This window comes from Meles meles, chromosome 7, assembly GCF_922984935.1.
Source record: "Meles meles chromosome 7, mMelMel3.1 paternal haplotype, whole genome shotgun sequence".
Lineage (NCBI taxonomy): Eukaryota > Metazoa > Chordata > Mammalia > Carnivora > Mustelidae > Meles > Meles meles.
The window spans coordinates 46,069,228-46,092,529 of record NC_060072.1 but is presented as its reverse complement, the minus strand read 5'-3'; the positions used below and the strand labels follow the sequence as shown (position 1 = coordinate 46,092,529).

The 23,302-nt window shown below is 36.4% G+C and overlaps 1 protein-coding gene and 1 non-coding gene across 4 annotated transcripts in view; one reads left to right on the top strand and one right to left on the bottom strand.

Annotated features, from left to right (window-relative positions):
* Positions 1–23,302, top strand: part of TBC1D15 (TBC1 domain family member 15) — a 69,502-nt gene that overhangs the window by 12,887 nt on the left and 33,313 nt on the right. For all 3 annotated transcript variants that reach the window (XM_046013160.1, XM_046013159.1, XM_046013162.1), the window contains exons 2-5: positions 4,871–4,969; positions 5,484–5,558; positions 12,165–12,303; positions 17,711–17,921. In XM_046013160.1, the coding sequence (XP_045869116.1) occupies positions 4,871–4,969; positions 5,484–5,558; positions 12,165–12,303; positions 17,711–17,921 (524 nt within the window). The remainder of the gene's footprint in view (positions 1–4,870; positions 4,970–5,483; positions 5,559–12,164; positions 12,304–17,710; positions 17,922–23,302) is intronic.
* LOC123947754 lies at positions 16,623–16,728 on the bottom strand. The gene has a single exon (XR_006819798.1). It is a non-coding gene; the product is annotated as a U6 spliceosomal RNA (small nuclear RNA).

Sequence of the window (23,302 nt, the reverse complement as noted above, 5' to 3'; positions counted from 1 at the left end):
AGAGTCTGACATGGGGCTCGATCCCAGGACCCTGAGACCATGACCCGAGCCCAAGGCAGAGGCTTTAACCCACTGAGCCACCCAGGTGCCCCAATGAAAAAGAGAATAGGCAACACTTGACCAATATATGCATGGGAAAGAAAGTTCTTTAATGTGCTTCAGTTAGGTAAAGTGTTTTATTTGGTGCTTTAGTATTCACTAACTTTATTAAAGTTCCAGAGTCTGTTTAGTGTTAATAGTATCACAGAATCTTAGGTTGCATTGTTAATGATGCCAAGCTTTTCTGGGCAAATGAGTCTCCCTCTTTCTGCTATGAAAACTTTGAAGCTCCTTTTTTTTTTTTTTTTTTTTTTTAAACATTTTTTTTTTTTTTTAAGATTTTATTTATTTATTTGACAGAGAGAAATCACAAGTAGGCAGAGAGGCAGGCAGAGAGAGAGAGGAGGAAGCAGGCTCCCTGCGGAGCAGAGAGCCTGATGCGGGGCTCGATCCCAGGACCCTGGGATCATGACCTGAGCCGAAAGCAGAGGCTTTAACCCACTGAGCCACGCAGGCGCCCCAAACATTTTTTTTATTTGAGAGAGAGAGTGTGTGTGTGTGTGTGTGTGTGTGTTGGGGGGAAGGGGCAGAGGGAGAGAATTACAAGCAGAATCTCACTGAAATCCCATGACCCATGAGATCATGATCTGAGCTGAAACCAAGAATGGAGGCTTAACTAACTGAGCCTCTCAGGAGACCTGAAAACTATGAAGCTTTTAACTACTGTTTTAGCTGAGACTTAGGTGAAAATATGCTAACCTGTGCTTTCCAGCTATGTCTTTGATCTGTTTGTTTTTCAAGCTCGAGATTTTAACAGATTTCTTTCCCTTAACCTTTCCATACTTCCATGTTGTGGTCCCAGATATAATTATCTAGTTTAACCTCTTGTTTTAGAAATTGATAAAGTGAAGTCTGCAAAGGTTATAGTTTATACTGCTGCAGTTTCCTTTTTTACTTATTAAAGTTTTTTTTTCAATTTTTTTAAATGATTTTATTTATTTATTAGAGAGCGAGAGCATGAGAGGATTGAGGTCAGTGGGAGAAGCAGACTCCCTGCAGAGCAGGGAGCCCAATAGGTGACTCAGTCCCAGGACTCCAGGATCATGACCTGAGCCGAAGGCAGTCGCTTAACCAACTGAGCCACCCAGGCGCCCCGAAAATTATTTTTTATTACTAAGCAATGTGTAACTGTATTTTAACTTCGAAATATTCAAGTAGGTTAGAGGCATTAACGTAGACAATTAAAGTTTTCTTTCAGTCTTTCAGTATCCCATTCTCTTTTACAAGTAATCTCTGTTAACATCTTAAAGTGTGTTCTTCCACAACTTGTTCTGGGTATTTTATAGTGATTTAGAGAAGCTTAAAAAAAAAAAAAAAATGTCATCATACTATATATAACTGGCAGTTTTTTTGCATGTTTGATCGTTTGATCTATCATTTCCTTTATTAATTTCCGAATAGTATTCCCCATAGAATGACTGTCCCAGGATATATTTGATCATTGAACTCTGTGTGGATTTTTAGATTCATAACTTTCCTGTTTTCCTCCCTCTCTCACCCAACCTGATGCTATAAATAATAGTATTGTGAATAGTCTTTAGCATATCTTTATGCACATTTGTGAATAAATCTGTGTACTTTAAAGGTTTTTATCTTTATGCAAACAATACAGAATTGTCTCTCACTGATTCCCAACTCATGTCATCCCCAGTCTTTGCCTTCTGCTTAATGCTGGTCTGGTGCTTAACAATGATTTCATTGAAGGCTATCTTGGGTTTTTGAAATCAGAACTTCTCTGGTGATCTTGTTTACTAGAAGGACTCTTTTCCTGACATATAACTTCATATCACAAGTGATAACATAACATGGGAATAACAGTAAAAGTAATATACTTTATAACGAAGTAGCAGAGTTCTCTGGCACGAGATTGCCTGGATTTTAACCTCCACTCATTAACAATCCCTTACTATTTGCATCAGTGATCTGAGGCAAGTCATTTAACCTCTCTTTCAGTTTCTCATTAACACAAATGGGCTTTCCATTCTAATGATAAAATAGGATACAGTTATAGAGGCTGTGGTCTAGGGTTTTGGGAATTAAACTATAACCTGTGGAGTTCTGGTGCACAAGTATTTCATAAATGTTAGTTAAAAACAGGAAGATGCATACCCATTTACATTGGTAACTAGGGCATGATGGTGATGGGTTGTGATAGTGCTTGTCTTGCATGTTGGTCTCCATGATATATTGAATAGCGACGTGGTAAACATAAAATGTCCACACTATGGAAAGCAGTCTACAGATTTAATACAATCCCTGTCAAAATACCAACAGCATTTTTCATAGAATTAAAATAAATAATCCTAAAATTTGTATGGAACCACAAAGACCCTGACTGGCCAAAGCAGTCTTGAAAAAGAACAAAATTGGAGATATCACTGTCCCAGGTTTCAAGATATGCTGCAAAGCTTTTGTAATCAAAACAGTATGTTACTGGCACAAAAGTAGACACACAGCTGGGTGGAACAGAACAGAAACCCCAGAAATAAACCCACGTCAATTAATCTTCAACAGAGGAGGCAAGAGTATGCATTGGGGGAAAGACAGTCTCTTTAACAAGTGATATTGGGAAAACTGGACAGCTGTATGTAGAAGAATGAAACTGGAGCATTTTCTTATACCATACACAAAAATAAGCCCCAAATGGATTAAAGACCTAAAGATGAGTCCTGAAACATATAAATCCTAGAAGAAAGCATAGGTAATAATTTCTTTGACATCATTGATAACAACATTTTTCTAGATATGTCTCCTCAGGAAAGGAAAACAAAAGCAAAAATAAACCGTTGAAATTGCATCAAGATAAAAAGCTTCTGCACAGCAAAGGAAACAATAAAACTAAAGGCAGTCTATAGAATTGGAGAAGATATTTACAAATGACATAACTGATAAAGGGTTAGTACCCAAAAATATAAAGAACTTATGCAGCTCAATACCAAAGCAACCAAATAATCCAATTAAATGGGCAGAAGACAAGAACAGACATTTCTCCTAAGAAGATATACAGATGGCCAAAAGACACACGAAAAAGATCCTCATCATCACTTATCCTCAGGGAAATGCAAATCAAAACCATGATGAGATACCACCTCATGCCTGTCAGAATGACTAACAATACAAGAAACAACTGTTGGCCAGGATGTGGAGAAAAAGAACCCTTGTGCACTGTTGGTGGGAATAAAAACTGGTGCAGCCACCGTGGAAAACAGTATGGCGATTTCTCAAAACATTAATGGAATTACTATAAGATCCAGTAATTCCACTACTGGGTATTTACCGAAAGAATACAGAAACACTAATTCAGAGGGATACATGCATCTCTATGTTTATAGCAGCATTATTTACAATAACTAAAATATGGAAACATCCCAAGTATCCATTCACAGATGAATGGGTAAAGAAGATGTGATATACACCCCCCACACATAATGCAAATATCACTCAGCTATAAAAAGATGAAGTTTTGCCATTTGCAACAACATGCATGGATCTAGAGTATAATGCTAAGTGAAATAAGTCATTCAGGGAAAGACACCATGTGATTTCACTTATATGTGGAATTTAACAAACAAAACAAATGAACAAAGAAAAAGAGACAAAAAAAATGACCTTAAATATAGAGAACAAACTGGTGGCTACTAAAGAGCAGGTGGGTGGGGAATGGGTGAAATAGGTGAAGGGGATTAAGAGGGTATGTATTGTAATGAGCACTGGGTATTACATAAGACTGATGAATCACAGACCTGTACCCCTGAAACAAATAAGATACTACATGTTAATTGAATTAATTTAAAAAAAAAGAGTACACTTATGAGCACTGAATAATGTATAGAATTGTTGAATCACTATGTTGTACACCTAAAACTAATATAATTGTATGTTAATTATACTGGAATTAAAGAAAAAAGAAAAAGGTTAACATAAACAGAAATTTACACTCTATTCCAAACTTGTATATGTCAAAAGTACTTCGGTCTCAAAATGATGATTTTATTTCTCTTATTTCTGTCATGAAAAAAAGTTAATTTTTGAAGTGGGTCCCAGGATTGGAATCTTAATTTATAATATTATACTAATAGAAGATAAGTCTTAACTTGACATGGTTCAGTTTACTCAGGAGTTAACTTCAGTCTCCCTTATATTCTCATAGGATATTATTCAGGACCATGTTTTAATTATATCTAACTGTAGTCTTTCGCATGATTTTACATATACATGCACTTAGTAAATATTTACGTGGATGAGCTACTTTAATCATTCCTAGAAGTCCTCATCATTACTCTTTAAAACTCCCATATTATTCCCTGAGTTTCTATGCTACTGTGCTACGAAACTCACTGAAATGATCTTAGCGTAAAACATGTGCTGTTCTAGGAATGGTTAGAAAACATTGATTCCTTATTGTATTTCATCCGTTCTTATTTTTTAATATTTACATGGCCTTTTTCAGTTTGAAACCAGTATCTTGCTTAACGTTAAGAATATATTTTAAGTGGAATTCGCTTGAGACATGTATTAATTAGTGTGACATCTTTATGGAGATGATCAAAATTGTGATTATCGCTAAACCAACAAACTTCCATACGACAAACTTCCTTCCAATTTATCTTAGTTTGAAGTGCTCTTAAGCCCGAGTGGTATTTTAAAAATAATACGTTTGTATATGAAATAATCAGAATGTGGCTTTGTATGAAAACATCTAATTTTTTTAAACAAATGTCAAAATATTACTGTACAATAATGGTGTGATTTTTTTTTGTTGTTGTTCCAGATTATATATGAACAGGAAGGGGTCTATATTCACTCATCTTGTGGAAAAACCAATGACCAAGACAGCTTGATTTCAGGAATATTACGTGTGTTAGAAAAGGTATGTTTTTAGTAAATGATTTTATTTAATAATGGTTTATGGCAGAGGTTTATCTTTGGGGCATTATCAGTAAGTTTGAATTTCGTGTGTAAGGTAAATTATGTAATTGAACAATGATGAAAATGAAACATGAAAATGTTTGTTAAAATGAAAATGATGTTAACGTGGGAATGATGTTAAAAAATACTTTATTTAAAAAAATTTTTTTAAGGTTTCATTTTTAAGTAATTTCTTCAATCAGTGTGTGGCTTGAACTCACAAGTCTGTTATCGAGAGTACCATACTTCATTGACTGAGCCAGCCAGGCACCCAAGGAAAAAAAATACTTCCAATAGGCCCATAAAGTGGCATGGAATGTTAAAAACTTATGTAAAAGTTTCAGTATTATAAATTTTTTGTCATGAAAAATAAGCAGTATTTAAAAATAATAATTGGGTTCAGGGAATTAAAAATGGTAACTGAGAACGTAGGATGCTGCTGAATAGTAAATATAGTCCATAATTTCTTTTTCTAGGATGCTGAAGTAATAGTGGACTGGAGACCATTGGATGATGCTTTAGATTCTTCTAGTATTCTCTATGCTGGAAAGGTACTTAAAGGGAGTGTTAAAGGAAGTACCACTTTTATTTTTATTTTTTTGTTTTTGTGTTCATTCATCATTCACATACTCATTTATTCATCCCAGTGTAAGGAATGCCATTTTTATTTTTATTTTTTTAAAAGATTTTATTTATTTATTTGGCGGACAGAAATCACAAGTGGGCAGAGTAGCAGGCCGAGAGAAAGGGGAAAGCAAGCTCCCCGCTGAGCAGAGCCCGATGCGGGTCTTCATCCCAGGACCCTGAGACCATGACCTGAGCTGAAGGCAGAGGCTCAACCCACTGAGCCACCCGGGCACCCCAGGAATGCCATTTTTAAAATAACTTTTTTGAACTGTAATTCATATGCCATAGTATTTCTCTTTTAAAGTGTATAAATCACTGGTGTTAACCATTACCAATATCTAATTTTAGACACTTCCATTACTCCTTAAAAAAGAAACTGTACCTTTTCGTAGTATACCCCTCATTCCCACTTAGCTCCAGCCTCTTGCAATCAATAATCTACTTTTTATCTCTGGGAATTTGCGTGTTGTAGACATTTCATCTAAATGGAATCATAAAATATGTGATCTTTCATGACTGGCTTCTTTCTCTTAGTCTGTTGTTTTCAGGGTTTATCCATGTTATAGCACCTCTCATTTTGTTCTTTTCCTTTTTCTTTTTCCTTTCTTTCTCTTTCACTCTCTCTTTATTGCTTTCTTGCCTGCCTGCCGAACAGCATTGCAATTATGGAAATACAGTAGTCTCCCCTTATCCATGGGGATTACATTCTAAGATCCCCCCCCCCATTGGATGCCTGAGACCACAGATAGTATTGAATCCTATACATATTGTCTTTTTTCCTGTGCATACCTATAACAAAGTTTATAAGTTAGGGAAATGACAAAGGCATTGTGATATGGTGTTAGGCTACTAAATCTATGTACATAGTGTCAGAAGGTAGATCATCTGCTTCTAGATGGACCTTTGCTGACCACAGGTAACTCTTTGTGGAAGAGAGAAACCATGAATATGTGATGGGAAGGACTCCTATACCACATTTTGTTCATTCATCAGTTGATGGATTTTTGGTGGTTTTTATTTTTAGTTTAATATAAATAATGCTGACATGAGCATTCACATACAAGTTTCTGTGTGGACATATATTTTTCTCTTAAAAACCTAGCAGTGGAATTGTTGGGTTATATGATAGTAGTGAGTTTGCCATTTGTATTGTATATTGACTTACTGTGGAAGGTAGAGATTTCTGTTTTATCTCTAATTCACCCTGAAACTCAGGCTTAGTTCTCTGCATATCTTCTCAAAAATATCTATTTACTTATTTTTAAAAATTTTATTTATTTGAGAGAAAGGAAGAGAGAGAGGACAAAGCAGGGGGATTCCCAGGCAGAGGGAGAAGCAGGCTCCCCGCCAAGCAAGGAGTCCCATTCAGGACTCTGATCCCAGGACCCTGAGATCATGACCTGAGCCGAAGGCAGATGCTCGCTGGCTGAGCCACCCAGACAACCCTCTTCTCAAAATATTTCAACACGTATATGATCTTTGGATTTCATCTTTTTTTTAAGGATTAATTTGTTTATTTGAAAGAGAGAGAAAGAGAGCCATTCACATGGGTGTGGGGGCGGGGGGAGAGGGTCCCAGATGGAGAGGGAGAGAGAGAGAATCCTAAGCACACTCCTTGCTGAGTACAGAGCCTGACTGGCCCTGAGATCCATGACCTGAACCTAAATCAAGAAATCAGGAGCTGGATGCTCAGCCAGCCGAGCCACCCAGGTGCCTCTAGTTTTCCCTTTCTAGAGACATTTCTTCCAGAGTCGCCTTACAAGCTTGTTCTGAACTGGCTGCCCTTTTGGTTTGCTGTGTAGCAGTTGTCTTGAAGATTCTTTTTGCCTCTTCCTCATATTTGTATCCCCATTTCTTACATCCTGTGCTATTTTTTATTTTGGTTTACTCCTTTGTTCTCATTCAGCTCTGGTGCTTCTGAGAAAAAGGATGTATGGGATCAAAGAAATTACTTGTTTAGACTTTTCTTTCCTAATTCTGAATTGATAGCTTGGCTCACATAGAATTACAGTTGAAAAGAAATTTTCCCACATATTTTTTAACATTATTGCTCTACATTTGTCTAGTTTCCTTTATTAATATTAAGTCTAATACATTCTAACTCCTGATCCATTGTATATATTTTTTTCACTTTAGAAGCTTTCATGATTGTCTCTTTGTTTCTTGTATTCTAGATGTCCTCATAGTAGCCTTTGTGATCCTTTTTATCCATTGTTCTGGGCACTTGATGAGCTCTTTTAATATGGAAACTTGTGTTTTTTAGTTAGTAAGAAATGTCGAATTATTTCCGTGATGATTTTTTTCTTCTGCTCTATTTTCTATTTTCTCTCTTTCTTGCACTCTTTAGACCTGGATTGGTTCTCTACTTTTTTAATCCTTTCTTTCCTGTTTTTAATTCAGTGTGTGTGTATTTTTTCTAGGAAGTTCCTTCCATTTTTTTCTAATCATTCCTCATTTTCTTTCTTTTTTTCTTTTTTTAACTTTTTTTTTCTGTTAACATATAATGTATTTTTAGCCCGAGGGGTACAGGTCTGTGAATCGTCAGGCTTACACACTTCACAGCACTCACCATAGCACTCACCCTCCCCAATGTCCATAACCCAAACACCCTCTCCCTCTGGCAACCCTCCAGTTTGTTTTATGAGACTAAGAGTCTCTTATGGGGGAAAAAAAAGTCTTTTATGGTTTGTTTCTCTCCCAATCCCACCTTGTTTCATTTTTTTCCTTCCCTACCCCCCAACTCCCCACTCTGCCTCTAAAATTCCTCCTATCAGGGAGAGTATATGATTTATTGACTTATTTCGCTCAGCATAATACTCTAGTTCCATCCACATTGTTGCAAATGGCAAGATTTCATTTTTTTTGATTGCTGCATAGTATTCCATTTTATACAAAACACACACCCACTCACATACACATACACACACACACACACACCCACACCCCTGCATCTTCTTTATCCATTCATCCGTTGATGGACATCTAGGTTCTTTTCATAGTTTGGCTATTATGGACATTGCTGCTATGAACATTTGGGTGCATGTGCCCCTTCGGATAGCAATGTTTGTATCTTTAGGGTAAATACCCAGTAGTGTGATTGCTGGTTGTAGGGTTGCTCTATTTCCAATTTGTTAATTTTAGCCATTCTGACTGGTTTGAGGTGGTACAATTTTTTTTTTTTTAAGATGTTATTTGTTTGTCAGAGAGAGTATAAGCAGGGGGGAGTAGCAGGTAGTGGGAGAAGCAGTCTCCCTGCTGAGCAAGGAGCCTGAAATGGGACTCAGTCCCAGAACCCTTGAATCAGGACCTGAGCCAGAGGCAGATGATTAACCAACTGAGCCACCCAAACACCCCAAGTTTCTTCAGTTTGGTTTTTTTTTTTTAAAAGATTTTATTTATTTATTTATTTGTGAAAGAGAGAGCACAGGCAGGGGGAGTGGGAGGCAGAGGGAGAAGTAGACTCCCCACTGAACAGGGAGCCCAATGTGGGACTTGATCCCAGGACCCTGGGATCATGACCTGAGCTAAAGGCTCACTTAACTTAACTCACTTAACACTTAACTGACTGAGCCACCCAGGTGTTCCTTAAGTTTCTTTAATTTTATTTTTCAGTTCTTCTTTTGCCTTTTTCATTTTTGCTATATTTTTAATTTCTAAGACATCTTATTGTAAGTGTCCCTTTTCCAGTCCTTTTTAAAAATAGCATCCTGATCTTTATGGATATATCTTTCCTTATTTCTAAAGAGTTTAAAGGTAGTTTTAAGATGTTTTTGTCTCTGTATAATCTGTTTCTTCTAATTGACTTTTTTCTCGTTTCATTTGTACTTTTTTTCTGTGTAGACTTTGCCTTTGATGTTTTGTGATCTTTGTGGTGTGGTGCTTATTTTTAACAGCAGACACAAAAAAAAGTGATCGACTATCCTCTGTAGGTATAGGTAGGTAAGGGTAGGCTTGGTAATCCCTTGGGGGAATCCCTAATGTTAAAATTAGATCCTTTCCCTTGAGCTAGTCATTTGCCTGAGATTCCTGCAGATTCCTTCGTGGAGAGCGTATGCCTGGATGCCATTGTTCTGGGAACTGAGTGGAGAAAGAGAGCTGGAATCTCACTTACTCATTATATAGATGGATTTTTAATTAATTCTTGTTTTCAGTGTGTTATCCCTTTGCTCAGTGTGCTTGGTTTCTCCTAATCCAGAGATAATCTGTTTTATTTTCTTTAACGAGTAACCCTCCAGCCTTTTGGACTTTTGTTAGTACTCTTTTTAGCTTGACCTCTATCCTAATTTCCAGAAGTACTTGATCGACAGTTCCAAGCCTTTCTGCTGATGGGTCTCTAGATGCTTCTTAAGTCTCCCCATTGATTTCATTCATTGAGTTTTCCTCTCTGTTTTTTTAGTCTACTTCTTCATTTTCTTGTGCCTTTATAATACCTTTCTGTTCCTACAGATTTTCCTTTTTGAAAAATTACAGTAGCAATGCATGAGTACATTCTTGTAAAAATATTCAAGTAATACAAACAATAGAAATCGAAGTCCTGCTTTACTAGAATCCTGTTCTTCATCTGTCCCTGTTTAGTGTATCTTGCCAGACTTTTATCTGTACACATTTCATTATTGGTCTGTCGAGACCTAGTTTTTTTTCCTATGTCTTTACACTATCTTTCATATTTTTATTTTTTACTTGAATGGGACAAAAAATTGAAATTCATCTTAACTTGCTTTTTTGTTTGTTTTTTTCTTTTAAAGATTTTATTTATTTGAGAGAGAGAGAGAACAAGCAGGGGAAGGGGTGGAGGGAGAAGGAGAAGCAGACTCCTTGGCAAGGAGAGAGCCTGTTGGCAGGGCTTGAGGGCGTCCACCTGAGTGGAAGGCAGACACTTAACTGACTGAGCCACGCAGGCATCCCAAGTTTCTTTAGTTTTTTGTTTTGTTTTGTTTTTTAAGATTTTATTTATTTGTGAGAGAGAGTGTGCATGTGCAGGGGGAGGGGCGGAGGGAGAAGGAGAGAGAGAATCTTGAGCAGATTCCACACCAAGTGTGAGCCCAATGTGGGGCTCCATCCCAGGACTCTGGGATCATGACCTGAGCTGAAACCAAGAGTCAGACACAACCAGCCAAGCCACCCAGGTGCCCCTTAACTTCTTTTTCTTTTTCTTTTCTTTTTTTCTTTTTTTGAAGATTTTATTTATTTATTTGCCAGAGAGAGAAACAGTGAAGGAGGGAACACAAGCAGGGGGGAGTGGGAGAGGGAGAAGCAGGCTCCCCGCTGAGCAGGGAGCCCAATGTGGGGCTCCATCCCAGGACTCTGGGATCATGACCTGAGCTGAAGGCAGATGCTTTCTCAGCTTTCTCGCTGAGCCACCGAGGCACTCCTTAACTTATTTTTCTTTGATTGTTTCTGAAGTTGGATGTCTTCTATATGTTTGTTCCTTCATATTTCTTCTTGACTTGCTTGTGCATACCATTTGTTTGTTTTTCTGTTTTGATATTTGCCTATTTCTAGATAATTTGGTAGGTGTTGTTTTTGTAGTCTGGATGCTTTTCTTTTGTCTGCCATACATTTTGAAAACATTTTCACCCAGTCTTGTTTATTTTTAACTTACCTGTGCTACCTTTTATTGTATAGGAATTAAATATTTTTATTTAAATAATTATTGCATTTTAGACTTTTGGTTTTATTCTCTTTTAAAATGTTAAGTTCTGTAGAACTATACATGTGGATATGTTACTGGTAGCTCTTAGCAAATTTTATTTATTTATTTATTTATTTATTTATTTATTTATTTGACAGACAGATCACAAGTAGGCAGAGAGGCAGGCAGAGAGAGAGAGGGGAAGCAGGCTCCCCGCTTAGCAGAGAGCCCGATGTGGGGCTCGATCCCAGGACCCTGAGACCATGACCTGAGCCAAAGGCAGAGGCTTAACCCACTGAGGCACCCAGGCGCCCCCCTCTTAGCAAATTTTGGCTGAGAAATATGCAACCAGTGGTGACTTAAATAAAATTGCTACCTTGGTTATTTTTCTCAAATAACTGAAGATCTACAGGTTTGGAGTGATTCTCCTGTTTTTTTTTCTTGCAGTCATAACATGGCTGCCATATTTTTAGGCATCATAGCTACATTCGAAGTACGGGAAAGTGGAAAAGGGATGAGGCTTTTTTATTAGGAAAGCAAAAGCATTTCCAAAAGCCCTGCAGTAGATCTCTGCTTTTATTTCATTGGATACACTAACTGCAAGGAATATGGGCAAGCTTTTCTTCCTTGGCAGAGGCGGGGGTGGAGGGTGGGTGGGTGGATGGGGATGACCACACAGGTATGGGGTGGGGGGGAGCGGAGAAGTAGGGTGATGGAGTGGGTGGCAGGTGAAGATAGAAAAAGATAGAAAAGGATAGGAAATAGTAGTTGGTCCTCCCACCAGTGATGTTGGTCACAATCTCCAGACTTTATGGAGTTGAGAATATATTGTTAAATGAAATTAAATTCTAGTTTTAGTTTCTAAATATTTTATAGGTCATTTTTTTTTTTTTTTTAGGACTCTAGTTCAGTTGTAGAGTGGACGCAGGTCCCAAAGGAAAGAGGTCATCGGGGATCTGAACATCTGAACAGTTACGAAGCAGAGTGGGACATGGTCAATACAGTTCCATCTAAAAAGAAACCACATACCACTGGAGGTATGAAGTAAATATTTTGAAATCTTAAACTGATCTGCTACAGTATAATAAAAATAAAAGTGCAGAGAAAATTCTTTAATGTTTCTCTGTCACAAGGATGATTTGGTGCTTTAATCCATTGAACTCCTATTTTAGTTATATTCCCTCTTCATCTCTTTTTGTTGGTTGTAACTTTGTAAAAAAAAAAAAAAGGTCCTTAAAAATACATATTCTGTTTTGTAGTTATTCATGGCAGAAAATAGAAACATGTTAAAAAATTGCTTTAGATTTCTCTCATGCACGTTTTTCTAGTCTTTAAAAAAAAATCATGTTATTTCATCCTAAAGCACCAGGGGGAGATGGAGTATACCACTGAATCATACTGTTATAATTTCAGTGCTTACTGAGATCTTCACAGCTCATTACAGTCTCCCATTTATGTATGTCCAGTGACTATTCTCCTTTATGTATTACATGTGTATATTTAAATCTGTGTTGCTTTGTGATGATAATCTACATGTAGATAACAAAAAAGAGCCAAGCTAACAGCCTGATAGAACATATATACTACACCAATATGATTTAGGTAGCCCATTTAATGATGTAGTCACATCTATTTGTGATTCCTTTAAAAATAGTAAATACTCATACAGAGTTAAGATGTTTTTTTCCTTACTGATTAATTTGTGTTTTATAACTAAAATGACATTTAATCTCTTGCTGATTTTAGTCTGAGTTTATGATTTATCCACATTTCCCATTTCAGAAAACCTGGCCAAAATTGGCTGGAATATGTAATGCTACATTTATACATCACTGTTACCCAGTGCATCTGATTTTCATGTATGGGAATCATTCTCATATACAGTAGTTACACTTTGTACTGTATCATTTCTTGGAAACAGTGGCAATTAAGAAGTTAATAGTAACTCATAAGCTTTTGGTGAATTAAAATCAGGTCACTTCGGTGTGTTGTTTTTGGTTTTTGTTTTTTTCCTTTTTGGCATTCTTTTTCTATTGAAAGGGAAGGTTCTTACCAGAACAATACAAAGTGTTAAGATAAGACCACAGGGTTTTAGTATATTTAGCATGTGAAGTGATTTTTAACTGCTCTAGATTAGATCTTCAGGATTAATTTATGTGAATTGTTCTTTTTTTCTTTGTTGTTGCCTAATATTGTTGATTTCTTGAAAATGAAAATGTCAGGCAATAGCAAAGAGCAAGGGAGTGAGTTTTCAGAATTCCATAAAAGAAGCATTACGTGTATAAGAAGAGCATAATCTGATAATAAACATCTTTTTAGATTAGCAGTTTTCAGCTTTGGCTGCACATTGAAATAACCTGGGAGGTTAATATTTTTTAAAAAGTACTAATGCCTGTGTTTTATTCCAATGAATTAAATCAGACTCGAGGGATGGAAACTGGGCATTTGTATTTTTTAAATGCTGTCTTGTTGATTTTAATTTGCAGAACTGAGAACCTGTGTGTAACTGTGTAGTTTAGCAAAAAAACACAGATGTAAATACTGCTTATATGGCTTGGCCATGCACTGTGACTTATAAAGAGCCTTTATTTATCAGTTATTAGAAAATTTAAGGAGACATTTTCTTTTTTTTCCTTGGTGTTTAAAAAAATTTATGAGTGTATACAGTAGTAGAAAACGGTATTGAACATAATATGGCCCAGTATACATACACGTGCACATATTTGGCAGGAGTTATGAAGTATAGTATATTCTATCCCATGCCATCCCTTCTTCTCTCAGACTATCTCATCCAATTATATCTCATCAGAAATTCTCCTAAAGGAGATACTTTCTGAGCTTGATGTTTCAGAGTTCAAATTTATGCCATTATGAAACATTTTTATATGTTTAAAAAGCATTTTTCTAATTTTATTCATCATTGTATAGTTTTCAAATTTTATACTTTTTACTTTTTTGTGTGACAAAGGAAATTGGGACTAAACTTAAAAAATTGACTATTAAAGACTTAACTTTCCTTATAGTTTGTAAGAGTTCCTATTACAAAATCTTTGTTTTCATATACCAGATTAAATGTTTTAAAAATGTTTCTTCCCAGAACAACAGACTCCCATCATATTCTGTACACGCATCCAAATAAATGTCATGTCCTTGGTGTTAATTCTATTTAAGACATATAGGGACTTACTGAACTGTTTAGTTTTACTCTTCTTCTGTTATGGTTAGTTGTCCCATGTCACTGTGTTGGGGATGCTTCTTACATGTATTTGGTAATATCATCCATCAAAATAATTAGGTTTTTTTTTTTAAGATTTTTATTAATTTGAGAGAGAGTGTGCATGCAGGCATATGGGAGGGAGAAGCAGAATCCCTGCTGAGCAGGGAGCCTGATGTGGGACTTGATCCTAGGACCCCAGGATCAGAAGCATGACCAAAGGCAGATGCTTAACCAGCTGAGCCACCTAGGTGCCACAGAACTAATTAGTTTTAATTACCTTTAAGAGAAAAAAGGAAATTTTGAATTAACTCAAATTTATTAGTTTTCTTTTTGTAACCCTATTTCCGGTTAGCTGCCTGGGTGGCTCAGTGGTTTAGGCTGCTGCCTTCGGCTCGGGTCATGATCTCAGGGTCCTGGGATCGAGTCCCACGTCGGGCTCTCTGCTTGGCAGGGAGCCTGCTTCCCTCTCACTCTCTCTGCCTGCCTCTCTGCCTGTGATCTCTCTCTGTCATAAATAAAAAAATAAAAAATAAAAAAAAATAAAAAATAAAAATCTTTAAATTGCAGGTTTCTTTTGTGTTGACTTGGTAACTAGATGATTCATTTATTCGGTGCATCTTTGAGTACCTGCTATGTGCTAGTTACTTTTCTAGGCATTGAGAATATAATTATGAACAAAATAAAGTTCTTATTCTCATGAAACTTACTATGTTCAAGTAAAGGGGCTTCCGGAATTGACCTGTAATGTTTCTTTCATTGTTTATCAGAGCTTCAAGTGAGGAAATGTATAAGGCATTTCTATTTCATATGTGATGTGTTTCTTCCATTAACATGGGAAAAATCTGTGTGAAAGTTTTACTTTTGAATATGCACAAACTCCTGATAATTCATATAGCTTGCATGTATTTATATTTTTATATGATTTTCTTGCATTAATCTATAGTCTTTCTATGTAATTTAAGAACTTAATTTTAGAAATTGTCTATATCTAGTTTTTCATTGCTTCGAAAGTATTTTTAGTCTTTGCAATTAATCTAGTAGTCCTAAATACATTCACATGTAAATGATTCAGGAAGATGTTGGAATTCTAGAATTGTTTTCACTTTGATATTAGCTTGTAGTGGTGCTATGAGCTCCGTGATATAAATTCCAGTGAAATATGATGTAATCAAGTGGGCACATGGCGCTTAATCTAGTATTGGACTGAGGTGTGAGTGCATCATCTGAATTGGTGTGGAACCTAGGCAGGTCACTATAGAGATAAATCACTTTATAGTCTTATAGTCTTTCTGGACTTCTTTCTTTTTTTTTTTTTTTTAAGATTTTATTCATTTATTTGACAGACGAAGATCACAAGTAGGCAGAGAGGAGGCAGAGAGAGAGGGGGAAGCAGGCTCCCTGCTGAGCAGGGAGCCCGATGCCGGCTCGATCCCAGGATCCTAAGATCATGACCTGAGCTGAAGGCAGAGGCTTTAACCCACTGAGCCACCTAGGTGCCCCAATTTCTGGACTTCTTTCAAATGATACTTAAGTGTCCATGAAATAATGATGATGACTGTATTTTTTGTAAGTAGAGTTTCTGTAAGCTGTAGATTTCTTTGTGTCATATTAGGAGATCTGTTTGTTGGAGCTGATGGAGCTATGGTGTTCCCGACTATATAGGAAGGTGACATATATGCAGGTCAACACTGATCTACCCTTTTATTAAGTTCTGTAAGCACATATCTTCTATGCAGTTTATGTTTGTGGAGCTGATAATGTGGAGTTAAGATCTTGAATAACAGGATAGTGTAACTGTTCTTAGGAAATAACATTAGAGAAATGGATTTTTAAAATTTCAGAGATACGATATGCTTATGTCCAAGTTAAAATAGGTCAAAATGGCATTTTTGGATAGAAATGATAAGTAGTAGTGGGAAAGTAACATTTTCCCCCTTGTTCTTTAAAATTTATATATTTTTAAGCTGCTTGTTATCAGGTATGCTATTGTTCACAAACCTAAGATTTTTTTAAGCTTCTATAACTAGCCCTCAAACTCAGAAAATATTTATTTTATGTTACTATAGTTTGGCTTGAACCGAGGTCTTACTTTAGTAGATTGAATTTGTGGAAGATTGAATATATTCATTCTTTTTTCTTAAAAATATGGAATGCTTCACAAATTCACGTGTCATCCTTGCATAGGAGCCATGCTAATCTTCTCTGTATCGTTCCAATTTTATATATGTGCTGCTGAAGCAAGCACTGTATTCATTCTCTTTGAAGCACTCACAACTTAGTTATATTTGCATCCTCAACTCCCCACTGCTCTTTGGGTTTTTGCAAATAAATGTCTGTTGGTATATTTACTCCAGTGTTGTTGTTATTATTTTTAAAGATTTTATTTATTCATTTGACAGACAGAGATCAAAAGTAGGCAGACAGGCAGGCAGAGAGAGAGGAGAAAGCAGACTCCCTGCTGAGCAGAGAGCCTGATGTGAGGCTTGATCCCAGGACCCTGGGACCATGACCTGAGCTGAAGGCAGAGGCTTTAACCCGCTGAGCCACCCAGGCACCCTCCAGTGTTATTTTTTTATACCAGTGTATTTACCTTCACTCAGTGTAGTCTAGTAAAAATAATTGTAAAAGGAAGTGAGGAAGTAAAGGGTTTTTTTATTTTTTTTTTATTTTTAATGACTCTCCAAGAGCATCATGCCATTTGTATTTGGAGGGGCCTGGGGGGAGTGGGCAATGGAAAAGAGTAACATTTATTGAGTATTTGCTATATAATTGGCACTATACTAATTAGTGAAAAGTATGATCTCTTTTAATTCTTAGAATAACATTGGGAGGTAAGTATAATTATCTCCATTTTTACAGATGAAGAAACTAAGGCTCAGAGATTTTCACTTATTTGCCCCAGATCATTCAGTTAGTAAGATGGTGGTGCTGTAATTTAAATCCAGCCTGCATACTTCCAAAGCCATAGTCATTTTTGGACAAGCTTTTATTTGAAATAGGGATAACATTTTTTTCACTTTGTATTGCAGTAAGATGATTATTTTCAGAACTATTCTTTTAAGAAAATGTATGTTGTCATTTCTAATACAGGTAGAAGCCATAGTAATGTGAATGCTATAGTCATTCTCTAGGTTCAACAAGTATCTGTTAGGCAGTCATGAAGAGCGCTGTCAGTACCTTTTGAAAGGGTGAACAAAAATATTTTGCCCCACTTTCTTGTTTTTAAGATGCTCCAAGTCATAGAAATGGGAAAAGCAAATGGTCATTCCTGTTCAGTTTGACAGACCTGAAATCAATCAAGCAAAACAAAGAGGGTATGGGCTGGTCGTATTTGGTATTCTGTCTAAAGGATGACGTCGTTCTCCCTGCTCTGCACTTTCATCAAGGAGATAGCAAACTACTGATTGACTCTCTTGAAAAATATGTGGTATTGTGTGAGTAAGTATCAAATTATTTTCTACTTATTGAAACTGGATTGTTGTATTGGTCCCAAGACAAACAATTTTTACTTGTCATTGGGCATCAGTGACCTCTGTGCAGACGAGGGCACAAGCAGCATTGTTCTTTCTTGGGTATTGACTGCTTTGGATGAGGGACTGAATAAAATTTTACCATTTTAGTACTTTGGATCTGCAACTTATCACCTTATTACTGTTCTAAAGAAAAGAGTGGTCCCATATTTTTTATACACATTTAAATGAATGATGATGCATCATTAACTGGGTAACTGCATAAGTTACCCAGTAACTTATGGATTATATATTTAGGCAATTAACCTTTTATTACATATTGTCTGTTAAAGGTAGAATTTTATTTGTAATGTTGTGTATTTAAATACAGCAAGTCTAAGGCCTTTATAAAAATTATTTTTTAAATTGAAGTGAAAGTGAAAGATAGGGCTTTCTCTCTTTCCAAAAATCTGGAATATATTTATATATATTTTATATATATTGTGTGTGTGTGTGTGTGTATTTATTTATTTATTCATTCACTTGTGTGCATTTGTACACTCATATTCTTTCTTGCTTTCACTCCTTACAAATACATTTTGAGTATCAAAGTTCTGAGCACTGTGCTAGTTGCTTGATAGTTAGTAGTGAACAGAACAGGCTATTCCTGGATATCTGAGAGTTTATGGTTTTATGAAGGATGCCAACCAGTAAATGGCAATAAAACTCAAGATGAAGTACAAGGTGCTTTGGGAGATCCTAGGAAATGAAGATGGTCCCTCATTCAGACTAGAGTTTGGGTGGGATTCAGGGAAGTCTTTCTGGAGGAAGTAGTATCTGTGTTAGACCTGACAAATGAGTAAATGTTAGCACGAAAGAGAAGGAAATTAATTTAGTGGAAGAGATGTTTTAGATAGAGGGAAGAATATGAAACATGATGTAATCACAGAACAGAGTAGTTGAATAACACAGGTCTGCATACTGGGGGACAGAGAGTACCAAATTTAAAGATGAAGCTGGAGAGCTGAGTAAATGTCAGAGCATGAGAGTCTTATAAATCATTTTAGCTGTTTGTTCCAGTCATCTAGATGAGATTATAGTGGCATGAATTAGGAGAGTGACAGGAAAGATAGAAGTATTGGAGAAAAATATTTAGGGTTTGATTTTGTGATTGAATGGGTATATGGACGTGAGACGAAGGGAGAAGTTGAGATTTTTAGCTTGGGGAACTGTAGGGATGAGTGTTAACCTTATTAATAATGTCACTTTATAATCGTGTAATATATCTAAATTTAGATTATATAAATCTCGTAGTCATCCAAAAGTTGGAAAATATTGGCTGTGTTTTCTGATATGAAATTCTCCCTCCTGCCGTGTTGAGCATCTCTGGCTGGCACTAGGCATAGGTTAGTACCGATATCCATAAGAAAGTTAGGCCTGGTTGGCAGTATGTGGGTCTTGAATCTTGAAGTGGGAAGCTTTGAATAGGTTACCACCTGGAGGTGGAAGTAGGGGGTTTAAGTAGATTTCAGGAGGGGCATGATTAGAGCAAAAGGTTTGGTTGTTGAATGGCAGGTGTTGAAGGCTTGGGGGTTTTAGTACTATAGCAAGTTCTGTATTGGTCAGTGTTGTGATGTAATTGTCAGAAAAGAGTTCATTCAATTTGAGACCACTGATTAAAGCATAATGTTGAGGATGAGGTTGTAGTTCCTCTCTACCCTTTACTGTTGTTTACCTTGGAGAACCAGGGTTGGTGTTAAATGTGCTAGACTATACAGTATAGAAAAGATGACCAGTGTGTATTGAGAGGGATCAGAGTGGTATGAAGAACATTAGAAGGATATGGAGATTTAACTTACAGAGGAGGAGTTTTGGTGCAACATTAAATAAAATCCAAACTTACTAGGGTTGATGAAGTCCTGCACTGCCTTATTAACTCTGTTTATCTCTTAAGCCTCACCTCATGCTGTTCTCTTTTATATTCTAGCCATATAGTTTTCTTTCTGCTCCTGAAACATACCAAACTCTTGAGTTAGCGTCCTGTATGTATGCTGTGTTTTTTTGTTTGTTTGTTTTGTTTTTTTGCCTGGACTATTTTTCTCCCTTTCTGATCCTAACATCTCAGTTTAATGTCACTTCCTCAGAGAGGCTTATCTGGATACCCCTCCCATGTAATGTAGGTTCCCACCCCAATTTCTTTTTCATTGTCTTATTTCCTTGTTTGCCTCATAATTCTTAATAGAATAATGTTACCTCCTTACTTTTTAAATATTCTACTCTAAATATTCTACTTTAATATTTTTAAATATTCTACTCTAGAATGTACGCCCACAAAAGCAGAGATTACATCGTTTTGTTTACATTTTAGGTTCCTAGCCACCGTACCTGGCACATAATATCTGCACAATAAATTTCAGTGGAATGAATAAATGGCATAGTACTTAACCAGTTCTACAAATAATTTTGAAAGAGTTGTTATAAGAACTATATCATAGATTTGTTTTGTATGACTCCAAAGAGCAATTAGAAGAAATAGGTTGTAGCTCAGGGATTAGAGAGTTTTGTATCCTGGATGGGTTCAGTGGTAGATTCAGTAATCACTTAGATGCTTTTGAGAGTATGTGTACCTTGAATGTTGAATGTGTGTTCGTGGTTGTTTTTTTTTTTTTTTAAGATTTTATTTTTTTATTTGAGAGAGAGAGAGAGAGACAGTGAGACAGCATGAGAGGGGAGGTCAGAGGGAGAAGCAGACTTCCCATGGAGCTGGGAGCCGGATGTGGGACTTGATCCTAGGGCTCTGGGATCATGACCTGAGCCAAAGGCAGTCGTTTAACCAAAGGAGCCACCCAGGTGCCCCTGTTGGTGGTGTTTTAATGAGGGTTGTAAATGAAACTTCTTTACAAATGCAGAAAAGGAAACAAAAGTAAGGAGCAAATAGAGGAATCAGATGATGGTAAAAATATCATTATTGGTGAGGCTTAGATGTGCAGCATCATAATAATTCACTCCACTGTAATTTTGAAGTCACCCAGTTATCAATTTTGAACAACTACAGGTCTTCCTATTGAGGATAGACCGATAGATGTGAATGAAAGCAGACTGGAAAGCCCCTTCTATGTTGGTAGGCAAATCCGAGAAAGAGAGAGAGAGGTGCGTGCGCACCTGGATAGGATAATTTATGCCACGCATGCACCTTACTCTTTGCTGATCTCAGTATCAGATATGTCCTAGCGAAAAGGAGAGTTTAATAGAAGTTCATCTTTCCATTTAAAAACAGGAAGCCATGGGAATGGTGTTCCTCCATATATATATAAATATTACATATATACATTTAATTTTTTATTCAACAAGTTTATTTTTGAGGACCTCTTATGTTCTAGACACTCTGTGCTAACTTGCTGGAAAAAGCAATAAAAAAATATGGGCCCTGCCTTCATGAAGTTTGTACTATTGTGGGAGAAACAGATATTGCTTATGCAAATAAATGTAGCATTTTAGCTGTAATAAATACTCCAAATAAGAAATGTAACAGCATAGAATAGGATATTTTTAAAGTTGTTTTGTGTGTCAGTAGTAATTGAAGCTCTGAGAGAGAATGAAATTAAGGGGAGGATAAAATGGGACATGATGTGCGCATCAGTGATTAATTGTAACCTTTAATGACCTAGTCAAAGAGAAGAACTAACAAAGGAGACTGACCTCCCTCCTTGTACTTGTTCTTTTGTCTTTTCCTTTTGGGGTTTGTCGTTCAATTTATGGTCAACCAGGGATATGGCCATTCTTGGTGGGGGGGTGGGGTGGCGGTTGGGGACTAATTTATTCTTTGCCCCCTAGATGGTCTGAAATATATAAAAATAATTTATCAGATATTTTATCTCCAAGGCCCCTCTGTACCCTAAGCTGAAAATAAATACTTCCTCTTCTCTTTCCCATCATAAATTATACCCAATTATATTGCACGATAGAACTCACGAGAGATTATATGTTGAGCCTAAGTGGTAGAATATGGATACTCCAAATAAATTGTCATTGACATTAAGAAAATTCCATATTTGTGTAAACCATCTCTGTCAAATTCTTAGGGAAATATTAAAGATCCTTATTCTTTATTTCCTTAGTTATGATCTAAATAAATGGAATTCTCAATTAAGTTGAACTCCAAAGAAATGAAAATTCCCAAGTATTTTTGGTTTTTCACTCCACTAGATGTTAGCCATGGCAATCTCATTTCCTGTTCCCAGAGCAGTTATTGCAAGCAAAATCATGTTTCCGGAGTCACATTCCTGAGGCCAGAGATTGTTGTAGAGACCAGAAGGAAGAAGAATAGTTCCAGAAAACCCTGGTTTCTGCAGCCTGACTGCGGTGCCAAGCAGTCTAAGCCAGGGTCACCCTTCATGTCTTCTTTTCAATTCAGAACCAACAGAGAGAGTCAGACCATATTCTCGTTTTTCTCAGATTAATTTAGATTGCACAATGCAGTTTGCATTTGTGACCATCTTCTCTTCCTAATACTGCCCTAATGAATTAAGGGACTTAGCATACAGATGAACAGAAGTCATGAATGTCCTAGGGATGTGCAGCCTTATAAGAGAGAATGAGGCTGGGCCAGCTGTGCACACATAGTTCCTTCTTTCCTTCTCATCAGCTGGATCAGGGAGTGCAAAATAGGCTAGCTGCTTGAGACCTGTTATTTCTCAAATGGTTCTGTTATCTCCTGGGAAAAACATGTCCTTTTCATTCATGTTTGTTAGTGTTCTTTGATTTATTACCATTTAAAACATGATACTTGGGTAAAGAATGAATCATAAATTTATGTTACCTTTCTGGAACCAAGTTGGTTGCTAGGATATGAATGAAGGTTGTGATATGAAGGTTCCATTAAAATTATTTTATATATTGGCCTATTTTTATGTTAATGTATAAATAAGCGGTAAGATATGTCCTAAAAAGCCAAATTGGTTGTAACACCATTTATAAGGTTAGGTTATAAACTCTCATTTATTCCCTTTGAATTATATGGATAAAATGAGTAAGAATATATATATAGTTTTGTTGTGAATATTCTGAACTTTTTAATTTTATCATCTTTTTTGATATTTTTATCAATCTGTCAAATTCTTGCAGTGATATTTTTATTTTTATTTTTATTTCTTTAGTTTTCCATATTGGTCATTCTCAGTAGCAATGGAAAATAGTTACCACTACATCTCAGCACACAGAATATTCTTCAACTGTTATCATTCCTGAATTTATTCTGAGGTCTTTGAGAGAGGCTCACTCCAGAGTCTGGGAAATACATATCAAGTTTTAGTAGATATACTTCTGTAGTTGTGATATTAGACAATGGTTTTCTTTAAGCTCTTTAGTAGG